The following is a 17,106-nucleotide window of genomic DNA, read 5'->3' on the forward strand; positions in this document are numbered from 1 at the left end:
CATCACTTAACTATGATTTAATATCAGCCTCTGTTTGTGTCTTGAGTGGATTCCTAAAATTCTGGAGGAAAAAGAACCAATTTTAATGTTTTTAGTCCTCATGGAGATGAAAATTCCCCCAAAATCACTAGCGTAGACTCAAGCCAGGAGTACAACAAAGCAGCCAAAGTCATGCTGGAGTTAAAGAGGTTAAAATTAAAAGTGAAAGCAGAGAGGAAAACTGCAAGGAAAGCTGAGAGGAGCTTCAATAGGTGGCACTCGTCCCTCTCCCTTCTCCAGCCCCACTCCAAGAGCGACTTTGGGATGGTGGAAGGGCAAAGTCTGAACTTCTCAAGGTCACTGACAGCCCACGGCCAAAACAATTGTCTCCAACAGCCTGGCCAGACACATCTGGGCTGTCCAACAGCTTCTCTGGGAAGCTCATTTTTATTTTGCTCTTCTCTGCATCCTATCTGGAAGTTATTTAACAATACAGGGATTGTTTCAGCAACAAACAGAGCTCTAAAATCCTGACTGAGAGAATGGAGAGACCACGATGGACAGGGCAGGGAACAACCCGGGCCAGTGGAAGGTGCTCCTGGAACAAAATCATTTTTAAGGATTCTTCCAACACAAAGAAGCCTGGGATTCCATGGGATGTGAATTCCATTTCCAGAGTCTGCAGCACAATCCCCAGGAGCTGAGATTTGGGAACTCAAACCTCCCCTGGGGGCATGAGGCCACCATAGGAAAATGCAATTTAATGGAGAGATTTGAAATTAATCATTCCATAAACAAAAAAGCCAAACTCCTCGGGGTTTTGAGGGTGGCTGAATGTTTCACTTCATTTGGGAAGCTGTCTATAAAATATTGTCAGAAATGCTGCTCCATAAAGAAAAACAGAACTGTTAGAAAGGCAAATATCTCTGGAAAAACGGTGGCCACAACATTAAGACACAAAGCTGGTAAGGACTGCAAAAAAAAACCAAACCCAGAGAGAATAAGTTTCAATTTAAAAACATCTCAAATCTGGGGTTTCAAAACAAAAACCAAAAACTTATCTCAAAGTTGGAGAAAATCTATGAAAGAGTTTGTGTCAAGTCCAGGCTAATATTTAGGCCAGAAACTGATGATTGCTAAATATAGAGGAAGAGTTTTTGGAGAAAAATATTTGGATTCTCCAAAGAATTTCTGGAGACCAACCAGGTTGCGAGGAAAAGGAAACAAACTGATACCTCACCTACCGCCCTGAAAGATAATTTCAGTTTTAAGTTCATTTAAGAGATGAAAATGCTACTTTGGGAAAAAGATATTAAATATCATGGGAGATCATAGCATTAATTACAGCACAACAAACTACACTCATTCTCTCTCCTGATAATCTGAATTTTGTTGAATATACAAATGTGAGATGGTTTGGTTTATGAATGAAAATATCTCACTGAGAGCTTCACGTCACTATAAATTAATTTCTGTGCGTTTGAACAATTCCCCTCCCTGCCTTTCTGCCCCTCCAAGCCACTCACACACTTCAAAAAATTCTGGCTCCTGAATTAAAAATTTCAAGAGGTGAGAACAAAACCCCACCAAAGCCACACCTCCTCTTCCTGCTGTCATTCCAGCCTTCCCTGTAATTCCCTTTCCAGCAGGCAGCCCCCATCCAGTCAGCAGTGCAGAAAATATCAGTACAGTATTTCTACTTGGAGGGTTTGGAATAGTTTGGTCCCTTCCAAAGCAAACAGCAGAGCTCTGCACACATTCCAGAGAAACCTGGGAAAATCAGACAAAAGGCAGGGCAAGGCCACTGGGAAGGAAGGATGAGTGGGAGCTGCTCCCAGGGATCCTGGACACGGGGACAGCATCTGCAGGAAGTCAGAGCTCCCGTCAGGAAGTTGTGTTTGTTTCTGGCACATGTGGAAAGGCAGAACAGCGAGATGTCCCAGCAAAGCCAGCAAGTGTTTCCTGTCATTACCCCACAGCAGTGGGCAGAAATGAGCACAGGGGTCTGCTTATCCTGACTAACCTGGCTTCAGAAGCACAAAACCATCATCCCCAAACCCCCGCTGCTCCAGCCCTCTCTCCCTGCTCCTTCCCAGGGAGGGTGGCAGGAGGAATGACAAGCTGCAGCAAGCCAGCTCTCCCCGAGACAGGTTTCCATCAAGGCACCCTCCAAAGCTGTTTACAGCTTCTGAAGGAACACTCTCACACCCTGAGGAACGTGACTATCATATTACTTTGTGTTTTGTTTTTTTAAAAAAAAAGAAGTGTATGATTCAAAATTCCAGGGGAAGTGAAGAGATCTCACAGAAAGCACAGGACACACCTCCCCAGACTGTACCAGCTTTTCCTAACATGCCTGTGTTGGTTTAAACTCTTCAGGGTTGGTGCTGTTTGATTATTTTTTAGTGTTTCTTGCTCTGACAGCATCACTTTGTATTCCAGAGGTGGGATAAGAAGCTGGAGCTCAGCCATGAAGACCTGGCAGTTTTATTCCAGCGAAATGATAAAGCTGATGATCCTGGAAGAGTCATCCAAAATCCCACAGCAGGTTTAGCAGCAGCAATTTTCTGAACAGATTGAAATCAGAAAGTGCCACAGACTGTTTTAAACGTGAATTTGAAAAAAAAGCAAAATAATAAAGGAAAAGAAGGGCAACCAATGGCTGCAGTCAAGACATGCACACTTGGAAATAAGAAATGCAGCCAGATTCAGCCCAAGTCCAAGGGGCTGAAGATGCTGATAGGATCCAAAAAACAACTCGTGGATACTTGTTGCCTTCTAGAGCCTAAGGTCTGAATGCAAATATCAACAGGGACTGGAAGTGGAATAAGTGATTAGAGCAGGAGGAATGTCACAGCCCCTAGACTGACACAGCTGGGAAAGCTGAGGGAGCAAACAGGCCCCACATGGTGTAGGGACAGCACCAGGATGTGTGGGGATAATCCCATCCCCAGCTTGTTATGTGACATTTACTGCAGCCAACAAGCCCAGGAGTGCAGGGTCACTCCCTGTCTCTGGGACAGAGAACAGGGAACTTCACATCCTTACATTTATTTAAATTATTCACATTTTTCCATTTCTGTCAAAAGGAACTGCCAGAGAACACCTACAAATAATGCAGGAGGACAAATCCCTTGCTCCAGCCTCCACGGTGAGAACATGGCAGAGACTTTCCAAGAAGCACCAAGGCCTTTGGGAGCTGTGTCCTCACTGGCAGCAGCACCCAGCGACACCAGACCAAACGTTTCCCAGCCACTAGCACACTACAAGCTGAGAACTGAAGCAGGATGGAAGGGCAGTCCCTGCTGCAGAGCCAACCATGCAGATCAGGGGAGGGGAAAAGTCTGGGATTCACAGACAGGAAAAGCAGGAGCTGCCCAGGGGGGAGGCTGCAGCTTTGGCTTACCATACGTCTCGGATCTACTCTCCTCAGAACTAGACTTTGTCTTCTTGGAGGAGCTATCTGCACGAGAGCAGGAGAAAAGGAGAGAGAGATATAGAAAATATGGAGACCAAACATGAGGAAAAAAAAAAAAACCAAACTTCATGGAAAAAAAAAAACCAAAACAGACTTGGATTTATCGGGTTAAATCGTGCAAAACACAAATAAGATGTGAACAAAACACAGGTGGAACACTTGGAATAAGGGGTGAATAATACACGGAGACACAGGTAACAGCACACAGAATCTGTTACAGGAGCTAGGACACAACCAGAGGAGTTCCCTGCAGTCACTACAGATAAAAACCAGTCCAAGCACGGAGACTCTGGCAGTGCTTCTCCCCAGAGTCAATAAAATCAGCACAGGCACAGCACTTCAGCATCCTGAATTCACCCCTCAGAAAGAGAAGGGTTTTCTGCAGGCTGCAGTGCAGAGTTCCCCTAGCAAAGCACAAACACGGGGCCAGGTAACAGCTCTCAACACTGGAGTGACTTTCTGCAAATTAAGATTACAGAATTCCTGAAGCTTGTTTCTGGAGAAATTAAATTCTTTCTACAAAATGAGTTCACAGCCTGAGACCTCTCCCAACCTGAAACCACTTTACATTACCTATCCCAAAGGACAAAGGAAAAGAAGATGAGCACTAAACCAGTTTTTTTTTTTTTTTTTCCCTTACAGGATGTTTTTAACTGGCTTTTAAAGCCAGTTTTCATTTATTTTGTGCACACTGGAAGGACTCATGCAGCCAGTGGCAGAAACCATTACCAGGCTGGTTGATAAACATCATCCTTGTGCACAAAAAACCCCACACCCTACAAGTTGTGCCCCACTTCCATTCACCTCCCCTGATTTCCCCAAGCCCCAGGGAAGAGCCTGAATGCACAGACAGGAAAAATGCACCTTGCATGGGGCCAGGAGGCTCAGACAGGAGCCTGGCAGGCATTTCATGAGCAGGTATTGAGTGAGAGGTTCAGAGAGAACAAGAATCCCGTGTGCACCCTCATTTCCCTAATTTGACTAAAATAAAAGTAGGCTAAATAAAAGTAGGATAGCAAACCCTTTAAAATGAGGTGCTTATCTTCAAATGCATCACAAATTCACTTTGCAAGTGGCCAAAGAGGGATCAGAATGGACTAAAGAACAAAACAAACCCCCCAAAATTAAAATTTCCAGCAGGGAAACCCAGCCCTGGCTGAGCCAACCACATCTCCAATTTCAGACTTCACTGAAGAACTCCTCACAGCTAATTACAGCCTTTGCCTCCTGACTTAGCTGGAAGTGGAAGTTGTTATAATTATTTACTGATACACTAATCCAGGTCGATTATGAGGGTGTTTAAAATCAAGCCCACATTCATTTCAATGCCCACACTGCCTTTGCAGAACAACACAGCTCTGAAAACCACATTAAAATCATTTCTTCCTCTGCTTCCCAGTGCTTTTGTTTGGGGTTTTTTCCTCGAATTTTAGGACTTTACCTGTGGGATCGAAGTCGTGGGTGCTGCTGCAGCGCTCAACCTTCTGCTTCTTGTCTGCTGGAGACTCTCTGCTCAGAATGCTGCCGTGTCTGGGGCACAGAAAAGCACAAAATCCTCACACCAGAGCCCGCAGGAGCTGCCTGGGTGCTCACACAAACCTCACACAGCTCTGCCTGCTCACCAGAAATTCAGATTAAAACGTAGGCATCGAGTTCGCTTAAAAAATTTATTCCCAGGCTGAATTCAAAGGGGAAAATGATCTCCCTTGCAATCTCTGGGAGAGGATCCAAGGTTCCAGGAACAGCCTTGGTAACCTCCAGAATTGGTAACAGCAAGTGCATTTTCTTTATCACTCTGCATCAGCCCATATTTTATCTAAAAAGCCAAATAAATTTAATGGGAAAAAAACCTTCCTGAAATCTCTCCCAGCAAACTTTAAATATCTCAGCATGCCAAAACTAAAGATTTAGAATCTCCCCTGAAGGGAAGCACCTGCACATCCTGTACCAGCAGTGTCCCTTTCCTTCCCTGACCATCTCAAATCTCAGGTAAGATGAGCCCCCAGCCATGTCACAGAATGCAAATGCTCACCCCATGCCAAGGACACCACCAATTAATCTATTTTTGGCACCTAATCCCCATCTGGATATTGATTTCCTCACATTTGTGATGGGTACTACAAGCTGTGCTTGTATAAATACATATACATATATATATGTTATGTATTAAACTCTTCAATTCCCCCTGCAAAAATGCTGCAGCATAATTTACAATACAGTTAAAAAAAGCAAATTTCAGGAACTCACCTCGAAGGTTTTTTGAGAGGAAACCTGAAAAGAAAAAAAGGTTTTTCAGTATTTATATACATTTTCATGAAGTGCTGGGGCAAGAAATTCAAGCCCACACAATTCAAACACCACAGAGGTGACCAGGGCAATAAATGACCTTTTATTTTTTTTTAATTTTATTTAATGTTTTTAGTTTAAACAAACCAATTTGTTAATGACCAGCAGTCCCCAAGTCTGGATTAGAAAAGGACAACAGGACAGGGATAAGGAGCAGCTCCAGAGCCAGGTGGAAGGAGGCTGGAGCCAAGGGGGGTTTGGAATCTTGTCCCAGACGAGTGGAAGGATGAGAGGGAAGTGCCAGGGCAGGGTCAGGCTGGGCAGCAGCAGGAATTTCCCCATGGGAAGGGTTGTGGGACATTGGGAGGAGCTGCCCAGGGAGGTTTGGAGTCCCCATCCCTGGAGGTGGCATTTCTATGCTCCTGAGCTGAGCAATGGCCCCATCCCAGAACTGCTCCAACACACAGAACCAAACCGTTCTCCCAGAGTTTTCCAGACTATCACAACCAGCATTCGTTGACTGGCAGCACAGAACTGCCCCAAATACTCCTCTTGTCACCTCCTCCCCTTTCCTTTCCTCCATAACTCCAGCTGGAGTGGCCCAGGCAGGAAAATCCCAGTCCCAAAGCTGCAGTGAGTCCCTCCCCGTTACCTGAAAGCCCCGAGTGGCTGCAGAGCCAGCCCAACCCCTCTCTTGGATAAGAGCTGTGGATCCACCCAAAACTGGCCAGCTCCCACACGCCAATCCCCTGTGCAAACATGCACTAATATGGAACTCCAGAACCAGCATCTGATGACACATTAGGCAAGGGGAATTAAAATGTTGTCTGCCTGTTCCTGAAAATAATTATCCACGGCAAGACACTTGCCATCTTTCAGATAACAGCACTGAATTTAGCTGAACTACAACAGCAGCTTCCAAATTAAGGGGGTAGATAGGGCCTGTGATTGCATAACCAGAAAAAAGTTAATTAATTGAAGGCAAGAGGTGGTAATCCTCCTTCCTCCTGCCCCCCAAAGCTCTATTTTAATCTTAGAGTCTGGGAAATCCACTCTGATTCAAGCAAGAAACATCCTCTCCTCGTTCTGCTCTACCTGCAAAGCCACATCTCTTTAGCATCCCATCCTCCCATTTAAAAATTTCAGCCAGTGAAGGAGGACTCGGTGCAAGACAGACAGATTGAATCCCAGAGGAAAGCAAACAAAAGTCATCTCGGGCCAATCTAACCCTGCCTGAACCCTGAGCAGCCACCAGATGCAGCAGCAATCAAGTGTTCCACTGAAAAGCAGAAAAGAGGAAAAAAAAAAAAAAGGAATCCAAGGAAAGACAGGCAAAGATGCTTAGGATGAATTACACCCCATCTTTTTATCTGATGCAGTTGAACTTTTGAGCTGCATAAAAAACCCTAACACCATTGGTAAGTATTTTAACGAAGCATTTTAGTGACAAAGTTAATCCTACAGAGGTTTTTATCAGCACCCAGAACTGCAGGCTCTGCTCCTGCAGCAACAGGCAGAGTTTGTGGACAACACAAAGTGAGGTCACTGCTGCACCTTTTGGGCTCTTTATTATCTGTGAAACACAAATGTCCTGTTTTGCAGGACCAGAAGCTGTGTAAAACCTCTTCTGCTTATTATACCTAGGCTGGTGATTAATTATTTAGGAAGGAATTTTAAAGATTTTGTAAATAAAGCAGTGCTGAAAACACTGGATTTTTTTCTGTGCTTTGACGTTAGCGGTGAATACAAAATTATTGTGGGGTGGGAGCCAAAATGCCCTGCTGCTAATTCATAGCTGTGCCCACAGCAGGGATGGAGGCAGGGGTAGGTTGGGAAGCAGGGATGGAGGCAGTAGATGATCCCAGAAAAGTCTCTGGGTGCTGCACAACCACCACTCCTCTCCACGCCATCTCCTGCCTTTCCTTTGCTCCACAGGTAGTCCTTAAAACCAATGGAGTAGGAAAGTTTGTCCAGCCAGGCTGAAGGTGAAGCTCTCCAGCCCCCAAAAACCTCCCCTCCTGGATCTGAAATCATTCTGGGCACTGAGTTATGAAATCACAGAAATTTTAGGTGGAAATGTCAGCTGAGATGAGGCTACAATGCTGATCCTCACTGGAGCATTCAGTGCCACGTTCCTCCCTTTTCCCTTTTCCTTTTTCCCTGCCTGAATACCACCTGGAAGACATCCTCATTTCCCAAACACTGCGTCACCACAGCAGGAAACAGTAAAAATGGATAAAATCCAATCAAAGATCACAGGAAACAGAGTAAAAATGGATAAAATCCAATCAAAGATCAGAGAGGAGCTCCTGTGAGTTTATCTGTGTTTCAGTGCATCTTCACTTGGAAATATTATTAAATTAAAATATTAAATTTGAAAGCAGCCCTGAAAATCCCCTCACCGTGTTACAGCAACCAACACAACACAATTCAAATTAAAATATATTTCACCTCCTACTGTAAACAGCAGCAAGAAGGCAGAGCAGGGTGTGGTGAACAGCTGGAGCCTTAATTCCAAATGGAGCTGGCAAGTTTAGGCTCCACGATAAAAACCCTGTAGACATTTTGTCTGATAACTGATGAACATCAGCACATTTTCAAACAAGTTGTTCCACTCTCCCAAATACCAGCACCAATTAAAAGCCAAGTCAGATTTTGTTTTTAAAATGCTGGGTCCGAATGATTTGAGTCATTTAAATGCATCAAATGACTGCAAGTGTGTCTTCTTAGTCATGCTGCATTAGGAAAATCTATTTAAGTGAGGAAAATACACCTACAAGCAGTAACACCGTGGATTAAACGTTGTATTTCAGGTTAGCTCACACATATGCACCACCAGTGCCTAATAACCACCTTGAAGCCAAGCAGAAAAAGGTAATTTGAAGACTTAATGTGTCAAAAAACACAGAGAGCAGGGAGGATTCCCAGCTTCCAGCAGTACAAAGCATTCCATTCTAGTCCGGGAGGTTGAAAATATAGCTGACCATAAATAGCACAGCATCCAGATAACCATGTTGGGGTTTTCTTTTTCCTCCCCTACTAAAATATTACCAGAATTCAAGTATCTGCTATCTCCAAAGCTGATCAAAGAGAAAAATATTTAGATTCAGACAAGGGCCTCAACCTTGGAAATATTTATTCATGTGCCTAACTTTAGTTCCAGCACTGCTCACATGCCTGAGATGAAGCTTTGTGTGTGTTTGCACCCCGCAAGGAGAAATTACTCCAACTTGTGCCCAGATGAGTAAGAAATGTTGTGAAACCTGTGCAGAAGAGAACAGCCAAAAACTGCTTGCTTGACAGAACTAATCTTTAATTAGGAGATGAACAGTTGCAATAGAAGCTGCTTCAGTGCTTTATTAGTTTCATTTAAATAAGATGTTGCTCGTTGCAGGAAAACCCTCTGAATGAATTATAAATTTCAAGGAAAAGCAGCCAACACAACTGACCATGACAAATTCAGGAGGAGGAACAGCCCAGGGTTGATCACTGGTCTTTTTGACACATTTAAAAGGAGAAGAGGAAAGCCAAAGGTTATCTTGAAGTCCCCACAAAAATAAACCCCTAAACTCTGGCTTTTTAAAATCTCATCCTAACTCAGCTTTCCATGAAGTCAGGAGTCAATGAGAGGCCTTTGGCCACCATCAGCTCCATGGATTTTGGTGAAAAGTGATTTTAACTCACTCAGACTTCCAGAATGGCTTGGGTTGGAAGGACCTTAGAGCTCATCCTGCCATGGGCAAGAACATCTTCCACTATCCCAGGCTGCTCCAAGCCCCACCCAACCCGGCCTTGGACACTCCCAGGGACAGATGTTCAAGATTTGGGAATGCTGAGCAGGATTGTTCTCTCCTCTTGCTCATACATCCCCAAACAGATCCTGGGAAAACCAAAGTCTGCTCCTAGGTGACAGATAAAAATCACTGAACAATTGCAGGACTAGTCCTAGTGCATCCAGCTCCTTTAATATCTATTAAACTTCATTTTCAACACCCTGATTGGACCTCACTGACAGCACTCAGAGAAATGATGCATCTTCTGTCAAATCTAGGAGGTTTTAAGTGCCCTGTAAGCACAGTAAGCATTGACATAAATGCTATTCTGCAAATAACTCCCAGAATTTCATCTTGGAAGAGACAGAATGAAAGAAAAACAAGGAAGGGGATCTGTTTTCCAGGGTTGTGAAGGCACAGATCCACCAGAGCAGCTTTTTAGAAGCCCTGACAAAGGTTTCAGGGGAGAGTGCTGACACAAAGCAGCACCAACACGACCTTTCCACTGAGCTGAAGGAAGTTTTTGTGTCCTGAGGAAAAGGGCACAGGGCAGCAGGAGAGCCAAAGGAGCAGAGAGGTAACAACAGACAGGCAGATCCAGGGAAAACAGGGATGCAGCAAGCAGGAGGAAACACATCCAGCAGCTGGAACCACACCAGCCAGGCTGGGACAGCCCTGATCCAGCACAGTCCATTCACCTCAGCATCAACCCACGGGAAGAGCAGCTTTCTGCTGGATCACTTTTTCCACGGATCAAAGCACAGAAGCTCGGGAAACCACTGAGGTTTTTCCCTAAATAAAAACAAACAACAACAACAAAACCCACTGCACACTGATGGCAACAGATTGGACACAGGGAGCAGGGAAACAGGTATCCAAATGGGGAGGATTCCTGGGAGCTGTCAGAGCCTACAGATGGATTTTAGGGACTTGCAAGGAGGCAGGAGGGAGGGAGCACTGCGAGCTCCGTGTTATTTTTGTGGGAGTCCGAGGCAGGCAGCACAGCTGACGCAGTGACTCATGGAGGAATCCTCCCTGGCATTATTAACCTTGCACTGCTGACAGCTCCACGGACAGGAGCTGCCTTCAGAGAAGGAACACAGGAAATTTAGGGTTGGAGAGCCCACACCTTGTGTGTCAAACCCCCCAAACATCCCCAGCAGCCTCAGCGCTGCATTTGCCTTAACAAAGCATCAGCAAATGCCTCCCACTCAATATTATATCATTTTTCAGGCCACTAATGTCTCTACCCATAACCAGAGTATGCCATTCCATTTTCCTTTTAGGAGAGAAAATGCAGAGTAGCCAATACAGCCCATCAGCATATTTCCTGATGGATCAGGAGATGGATCAATGCAAGGGACTGGTGCTATGGCAACCAATGTGCTGAGCAAAACACTTAAACTAGGTTAAGATGAATTTGATAAAAATCAAAGTCTGGAAGGCTGGCAAGTTCCATCTGTAAGATGGGGAGGGTCAGGGCTCCAAGAGGGAGGTGTTTCTACAGGGAAAGAGAACTCACTGGTGCCTTGCCTTCACAGGATGCTTCTAAAAACTAAATACCCATCTACAGATTTCTCTTTTGTTCTTGTGGTTTGGCTCTGGGTGAGGGCATCATCAAGAGGGCTGAAGAGAAGGTGGCAGCATGAGAAGGGAGCAAGAAGAGAGGAAAAAGAAACCAGCTTGAAATTATGAAAGAAAAAGAGAACACGAAGATAAATCTTCTCCATAAAACAAACAGCAAGAATTTGGAGATTTGCCTCCACACATGGAATTTCCTGATGATACAGGAATGTATCATCCTACTGTGTCCTGCAAAAATGACAAGCAGGCTACTCTGGGTTTACTACAGCCAGCTGTAGCTCCTTCCTCAGTGTCCTTCCCTGTAAAACCCTGAGATGGGAAGGGTTTCGGTCTCTCTGTGAACAGCAACATTCGGAAATGGAAGAAGAAAAGCATCTCCAGAGAAGTTTCATCCACAGTTCAGTCATTCAGTCCCAGCCCAAGCAAGTGCCTCAGCTATTTTCCATGACACAAGCACTTGGATTTTTCCAAGAGCTGATGTCAGGGCTTTTCATGGAGAAAGAGCTGCATTTACTGGGCAGGCAAGGAAGGAGGGCTTCCCCAGCAGCCATTCTCAATGTGGCCTTTGTGCTGCTCCGCTGCTCAGGCCAGGACCCTGCAAGAACTTTGAGTCCCCGCAGAAACTCTCCAGAGGGGAGGGGACAGGGACATTTTCAGCAGCCAGGGCTGTTCTTCCACTCCTGACTGACTTCCAAGGCTCAGAAGCAGCAGCAGCCTTCCCTCTGCACGCCCTGAAGTTGTCACACAAGGCCATTTATTGTTTAATATCACTACAAGGGGCTGGAAGTAGCCAAACAAATGAGAACTGGGGAGGGGGGCACTGCAGGGAACATAAATAAACCAGGTTGCTCATGTTTCCTTAATGCTGCCTTTAGATTCAGACTAAAAGCAAGATTTGAGTAATAGGGCTAAGGTTTGGCCACTGAATGTAGCTCAGAGCAAACACAAACCCCGCTCAGAAATTGGTGGGGAACAGAGGTTGCCAAATCCCAGGCAATTTCCTACTGGTTTCCCAACGTGACTGGTTACAAATTACTGAATCTCTCAGTTTTCACCTCTGGGAAAGAAAAAAATTGACAGCTTCGAAAGGGAAAAAAAAATTAAACACCACAAATGCTGAAAGAGGCCAAGTGTTTTTCTAAAAAGACTTCCAGAAAATGTTATCATCACAAAAATTGTCACAAAACGAGCTCATGGCAGAAAAGAAACATTCAGGATTTTTCCTTTCCGAGCTTTTACTGCATGACCCATTTAACACAAGTGACCAGGTACAGGAGAAAGGTCAAGCTTGTGATTTCAGAACTTATGACCCAGTTTTCTCACTCATTTATTTATTTTGAAGTAGGCCATGGACAAATATTCCCAGGCCTAGAGAGCTTAAGCTTCCCTGAAGCAAGAAAAAACTGAAATATGTGGTTGGGCCACACTAGAAGAGCCCCAAAATACCCAATTTTCTCCATATTTTCACATCATCTTTGCATCCTGAGCTTTTGCTACTTGGAAGAAGGGAAGGAAGAGGGGTAGAACACATTTGTTGTGATTCATTCCTCCAGCTTTCACCTCTGAAAAATCCTTTTAAACCCCTCTGCCCACAGCCTGAAAGAATCAAATCAAGCACCAGGGTTTCTTGTGCAGACAGGGCGTGGAGTCCAAATTAACCTGCCCTCCCTAAACTGCAGCTAATTACAGGGAAATGAAATGTTTGCTTTGCTTGCCAATAATTGCAACGCAGAGCTGGCTCAGTGGCAGCAGCACCGCTCCTCCTCCACGGCGTCTGCAACAGCTTAACAGTGAACTGCCCCCAAAAATCAAAGGAATAAGACAATTTTGTTCTCCTAAGCAGAGCAGAGAGACCCAAAGCTGTGCAGTGCCTTGGGATTTGCTTTCACCTGACACACACACACACACGCCCAGGGCTGGGATCACTCGTGCTGCCCCAGCGTGGGGAGCACTTTTTGCATTTCATTAGGCACCAAGCCTAGTTCCTTATTAATGCCATACCCAGCTTGTGGTTGTTATGAACCAGCAACGAGCCTGGTGTGGAAACAGTCCTTAAAAACAGCAAAAGACAGCAATTAGAAAGGGAGGAGAGGAAAAAAAAAACACAACACCAACCCCAACACACGTAATACAACTGGAAATGTCACTTTCAAAATAGCGTAACGCTGCCTCCAATTAGGCAGCTTTAGGTTTTGCAAATATATGTACAAGGTTCAGAGGCACAGAGGAGTATTTGGCCCAGAGTTCACATTTCTGGGGAGTGAGTGCAGCTGCCTGGCACAGGAACACCACACCTCCATGGCCTGGAACTACTGAGAGTGTTCTCAAGAACCTGCAGTGAGACATTTATTGTTCTTCCTGTGTGTCTTTCAAAAGATGTTTTGAAGAACTGACAAGGCCAAGCTGTCGTCGTGCTCCTCAGCATTACCAGCTTTGCCTGGTCTCTTGTGTCACTGCCACCAAGGGGAGCAGAGGAAAAGCTGGGAGAACTGGGATTGTTTGGCCTGGAGAAGAAAAGGCTTTGGGGTGACCTCATTGTGGCCTTGCAGGACACAAAGGAGCTGCAGGAAAGATGGAGAGACTCTTTACGAGGGCCTGGAGTGACAGGACACAGGGAATGGCTCCAAACTGCCAGAGAGCAGGGTTAGATTGGGTATTGGGAAGGAATTGTTCCCTGGGAGGGTGGGCAGGCCCTGGCACAGGTGCCCAGACAAGTTGGGGCATCCCTGGATCCCTGGAAGTGCCCAAGGCCTGGTTGGAACAAGCTGGGGTAGTGGAAGGTGTCCCTGCCCATGGGACAGGGATGATCTTTAAGGTCCTTTCCAACCCAAACCATCCTGGAATGCTGTGATTTCCTCTGACACAGATGCAGCTACGACCTGACAACATCAGCAGCAGCACAAGAGCTCAGCAACACCTTCCCCTGTGGGTTCACACATCCCCAAGCTGTTCCCAGTTCCTCTGACCTACTGCACAACCCAAAAGTTCCCTTAAGTTACTCCTGTGACAAACGAGGTCAGCAGACACCTTGTGATAATTTAAATTTTCCTCCAGCCCTCGTTAGGTTGTTGTAAAGGTTGATGTGCATTTACTGCTCTGGAAATGTAAGCCAAGACTTGCCTGCTCATCAGAACCAGCAGTTTATGAGTTCAAAGCTAAGCAGACACTCAACCCAAAAGCATTTCCAGCCCTGCCTTCCCTTCTCCCACTCAGTGACGAACCTTTGGCCAAATTACACCCATTCTGCATGGGATGTGCAGACAGCATCCACCCCCTCTGACCTCTGCAGAGCTTCTAAATGTTTCCCAGCTGCCATAAACTAATTTACAGTTAATATGTCTAAAACCACCCAAAGGCAGAGTGCTCCCAGTGGCTTAATTTACACCAAGGGAAAAATTGGATCCACAGTTTTACAAAGGAAAGCTGCAGCATGGAGAGAATCAAGAAATCATTACCACAGTGTTGCTTAACCTGTACAGTGTATTTTTAGCTCTTAGTCCTTCACAGCTAATTCTGCTGAAGTTTTACTCCTGTAGATACAAACACCAAGGGCAACCAAACTATTTGAGCCTAAATTCCAAGTATGCAACTAAATGAGCATTTCACCTTGCTGGCTTCCACATATCCCAGCAGGGTTTCTGTCCCAGCATTCCCTCAGATTTTAGAAGCATCCACGGAAAGTTTCTCCACCATACACTGCAGTTTTCCAAAAAAAGAAAATGTGATGTCAGCTGAGCTATAAAGAGATTAGCAGTGCTGAAGCTCTCTCAGTTGTATAAATGGCCCAAGAAAAAGAAAAAGGCTTCTGGGACATGCAAACCAATTTTTTCTCCCCTGAAACACAGCTCTGGCCCATAAAACACAAGAGAAAAGATACACATAGCACACATTGCATGAGGAGGGGAAAAAATGTACACAGGCATCTGTGGCATGCTTTCCTCCTTCCCATTTCATCTCCCCTCCATCTAAACTACAGCACAAATCCAGAAAGACTGACTGGGAGGGACTGAGCAGAACACAGGATTCAGATTTCTCGGCAACATCAAGCCCTGCTTCTTCAACTGTAAAATGGAAGATAAAAATCCAGGAGTGAAGCTCCTTGTAAAATGGCTCAAGATCCTGAGAACAGGCTGTGAGTCAAACCCAGAGCTATTAATAGGTCTCTGGATGTGTTTGTATTAGTATTTGCCTCTTGGGTCTCGTAAAATAAATAAAAATACAAGCAAAAGAAAAAAAAAAAAAAAAAATCCCAAACAAATATTTATTCAGGAAAGCTCCCAGCTGCTAAAAGGTGACTGCAGCAAATTCCTCAAGATATGTGGAATGGGTATGGAGATAACCAAGGCAGCAGAAACTGCAATGCCAGATTGGAGTTGTTTCCCCACTGGGTTCAGTGACACCTTCAGCTCGTGGTGCCTCCCCCTCACCAGGCAGGGTGATGAGAACTGCCAGCCCTCACTGGCTGTATTTGTGTTTATATTCAAAAAAAAAACAAATCCCCCCAGCATCTCACAGCCTTTTTACATCACAACCTTATAGATCAGTACCAAACACTGCATTTTCTCTCACTGCTGATGGCTGTCACTGTAGCAACATTGCTGCAAATCTGTCCACACCATCACTGTGACTGATACAATTTGTTTAAATTTTAGGACACTTTACAATACAATAAAATAACCAAAAGAAATAAATCAGTGAAAAATGTATTCAGAAAAATAAACCCCACCCAAAACACTCAGAGATGGTTGCCTGAGCACCAACAGCTAATTTAACATCAACATGCATAAAATATCAGCTTATCAAAAATCACATTCCCTGTGGCTGGTGAGGAGGGTCTGGTATGGAATTACTGGGAAATGGAAAGAAGGGAGTGCTGCCAGCAGCTACATCTAAAGCATCTTTCCAGGCTGTCAAAACCTTTGTTCTTGAGCTCAGACACCAAGACATAGATTTTCACGGCAAACACATTAAACTGGCCATTTTCACAACAAAAATACAAAGGAGTAACTCACTTGCACATAGCAGCTATTAAAAGAGGAAAGGGGAAAAAAAGGGAGACAAACCTCCCCTCCCACCCTTTTTTCCAGTAGATATTAAAGGAAAAAAAAAATCCTTTCTCTCTGCTGTGCATTCAGGGAAGGTATTCCTGGCTCAGGGAATAGGAACAAAGGCTCTGTATTACCTGTTCCACACGCCAAAGTCAGCTGAGCAGGGACATCCCAAAAGCCCATTCCCAGGGGGAGTGCTCTGATCCCAAATCCTCCCCAAGGAGCCTGAGCTGCCCCCTTTGGCAGCTTCCCGGTGTTTTCAGGCTTCTCCTCGGGTATCCTTGGGAGGCATCTGCCTGATTGTTCACTGACCACTCAGAGGAGGGAAGAAACTCCACCTCTTCTCTCCCACCTCCTCCCAAGCAGCATCAGCCAGGGCTGCTCATGGGCACAGGGAGAGCAGCATCCATGGCCAGCCCACAGCAACAGGGAAGCAGGAGGGAGAGAGAGAGAGAGAGAGAGAGAGAGCTGGGATTTTAAAATTCACCATTTCCAGCTGTCCTGGCGGGCAGAAAAATATATATTTATATTTATGTATATGTGGTGGATGGGTATGTTTGTTCTGTGTGCATCTATATAAACATATATATATATACACACACATATATATATATATAAATACAGATTTGTGTGCATTCCCACCATGAAATCCCAACACTGATCCACGGAGCTGCATCACGAGGCACAGGAACAAAGGCTTGGCAGAGGGCACTGAGATTTTCCCCTCAATCCACTTCCAGCCTTTCCCAGGGTCACGCTGTGCCACGCTGGGCACGTCATTTGGCTTTCCGGGCGTTTTACATCGCATGGCACCTGGAAAAGCAGAGCCCAGCAGCAGGAAAACACAACCTCTGGATTGATTCAGGAGTGGGCAGGCAGGGAAAAAGGGAGAACCAAGCACTGCCCCTCTCTGCCACGCACAGAGGGAAAACTCAGAGGTCAAACCAGAGGGGCTGTG

At 45.2% G+C, this 17,106-nt stretch overlaps 1 protein-coding gene across 8 annotated transcripts in view; it reads right to left on the reverse strand.

Annotated features, from left to right (window-relative positions):
* ARHGEF12 (Rho guanine nucleotide exchange factor 12) overlaps window positions 1-17,106 on the reverse strand; it is a 67,978-nt gene that overhangs the window by 30,504 nt on the left and 20,368 nt on the right. For 4 of the 8 annotated variants that reach the window (XM_086860957.1, XM_086860954.1, XM_023941461.2 and 1 more), the window contains 2 exons: window positions 5,705-5,728; window positions 4,899-4,987 (listed from right to left, as the gene is read on the reverse strand). Coding sequence is in view for 3 of the 8 variants with exons in the window: in XM_086860954.1 (XP_086717080.1) it covers window positions 4,899-4,987; window positions 5,705-5,728 (113 nt within the window). In the remaining 5 variants the exon portion in view is untranslated. Of the gene's footprint in view, window positions 1-3,385; window positions 3,443-4,898; window positions 4,988-5,704; window positions 5,729-16,282; window positions 16,443-17,106 lie in introns of those variants that run through there. The other 4 variants (XM_086860955.1, XM_023941460.2, XM_086860956.1 and 1 more) reach the window with 2 other exon arrangements.

This window comes from Cyanistes caeruleus, chromosome 23 (genome assembly GCF_971803275.1).
Source record: "Cyanistes caeruleus chromosome 23, bCyaCae1.hap1.1, whole genome shotgun sequence".
NCBI classification, from domain to species: Eukaryota; Metazoa; Chordata; class Aves; order Passeriformes; family Paridae; genus Cyanistes; species Cyanistes caeruleus.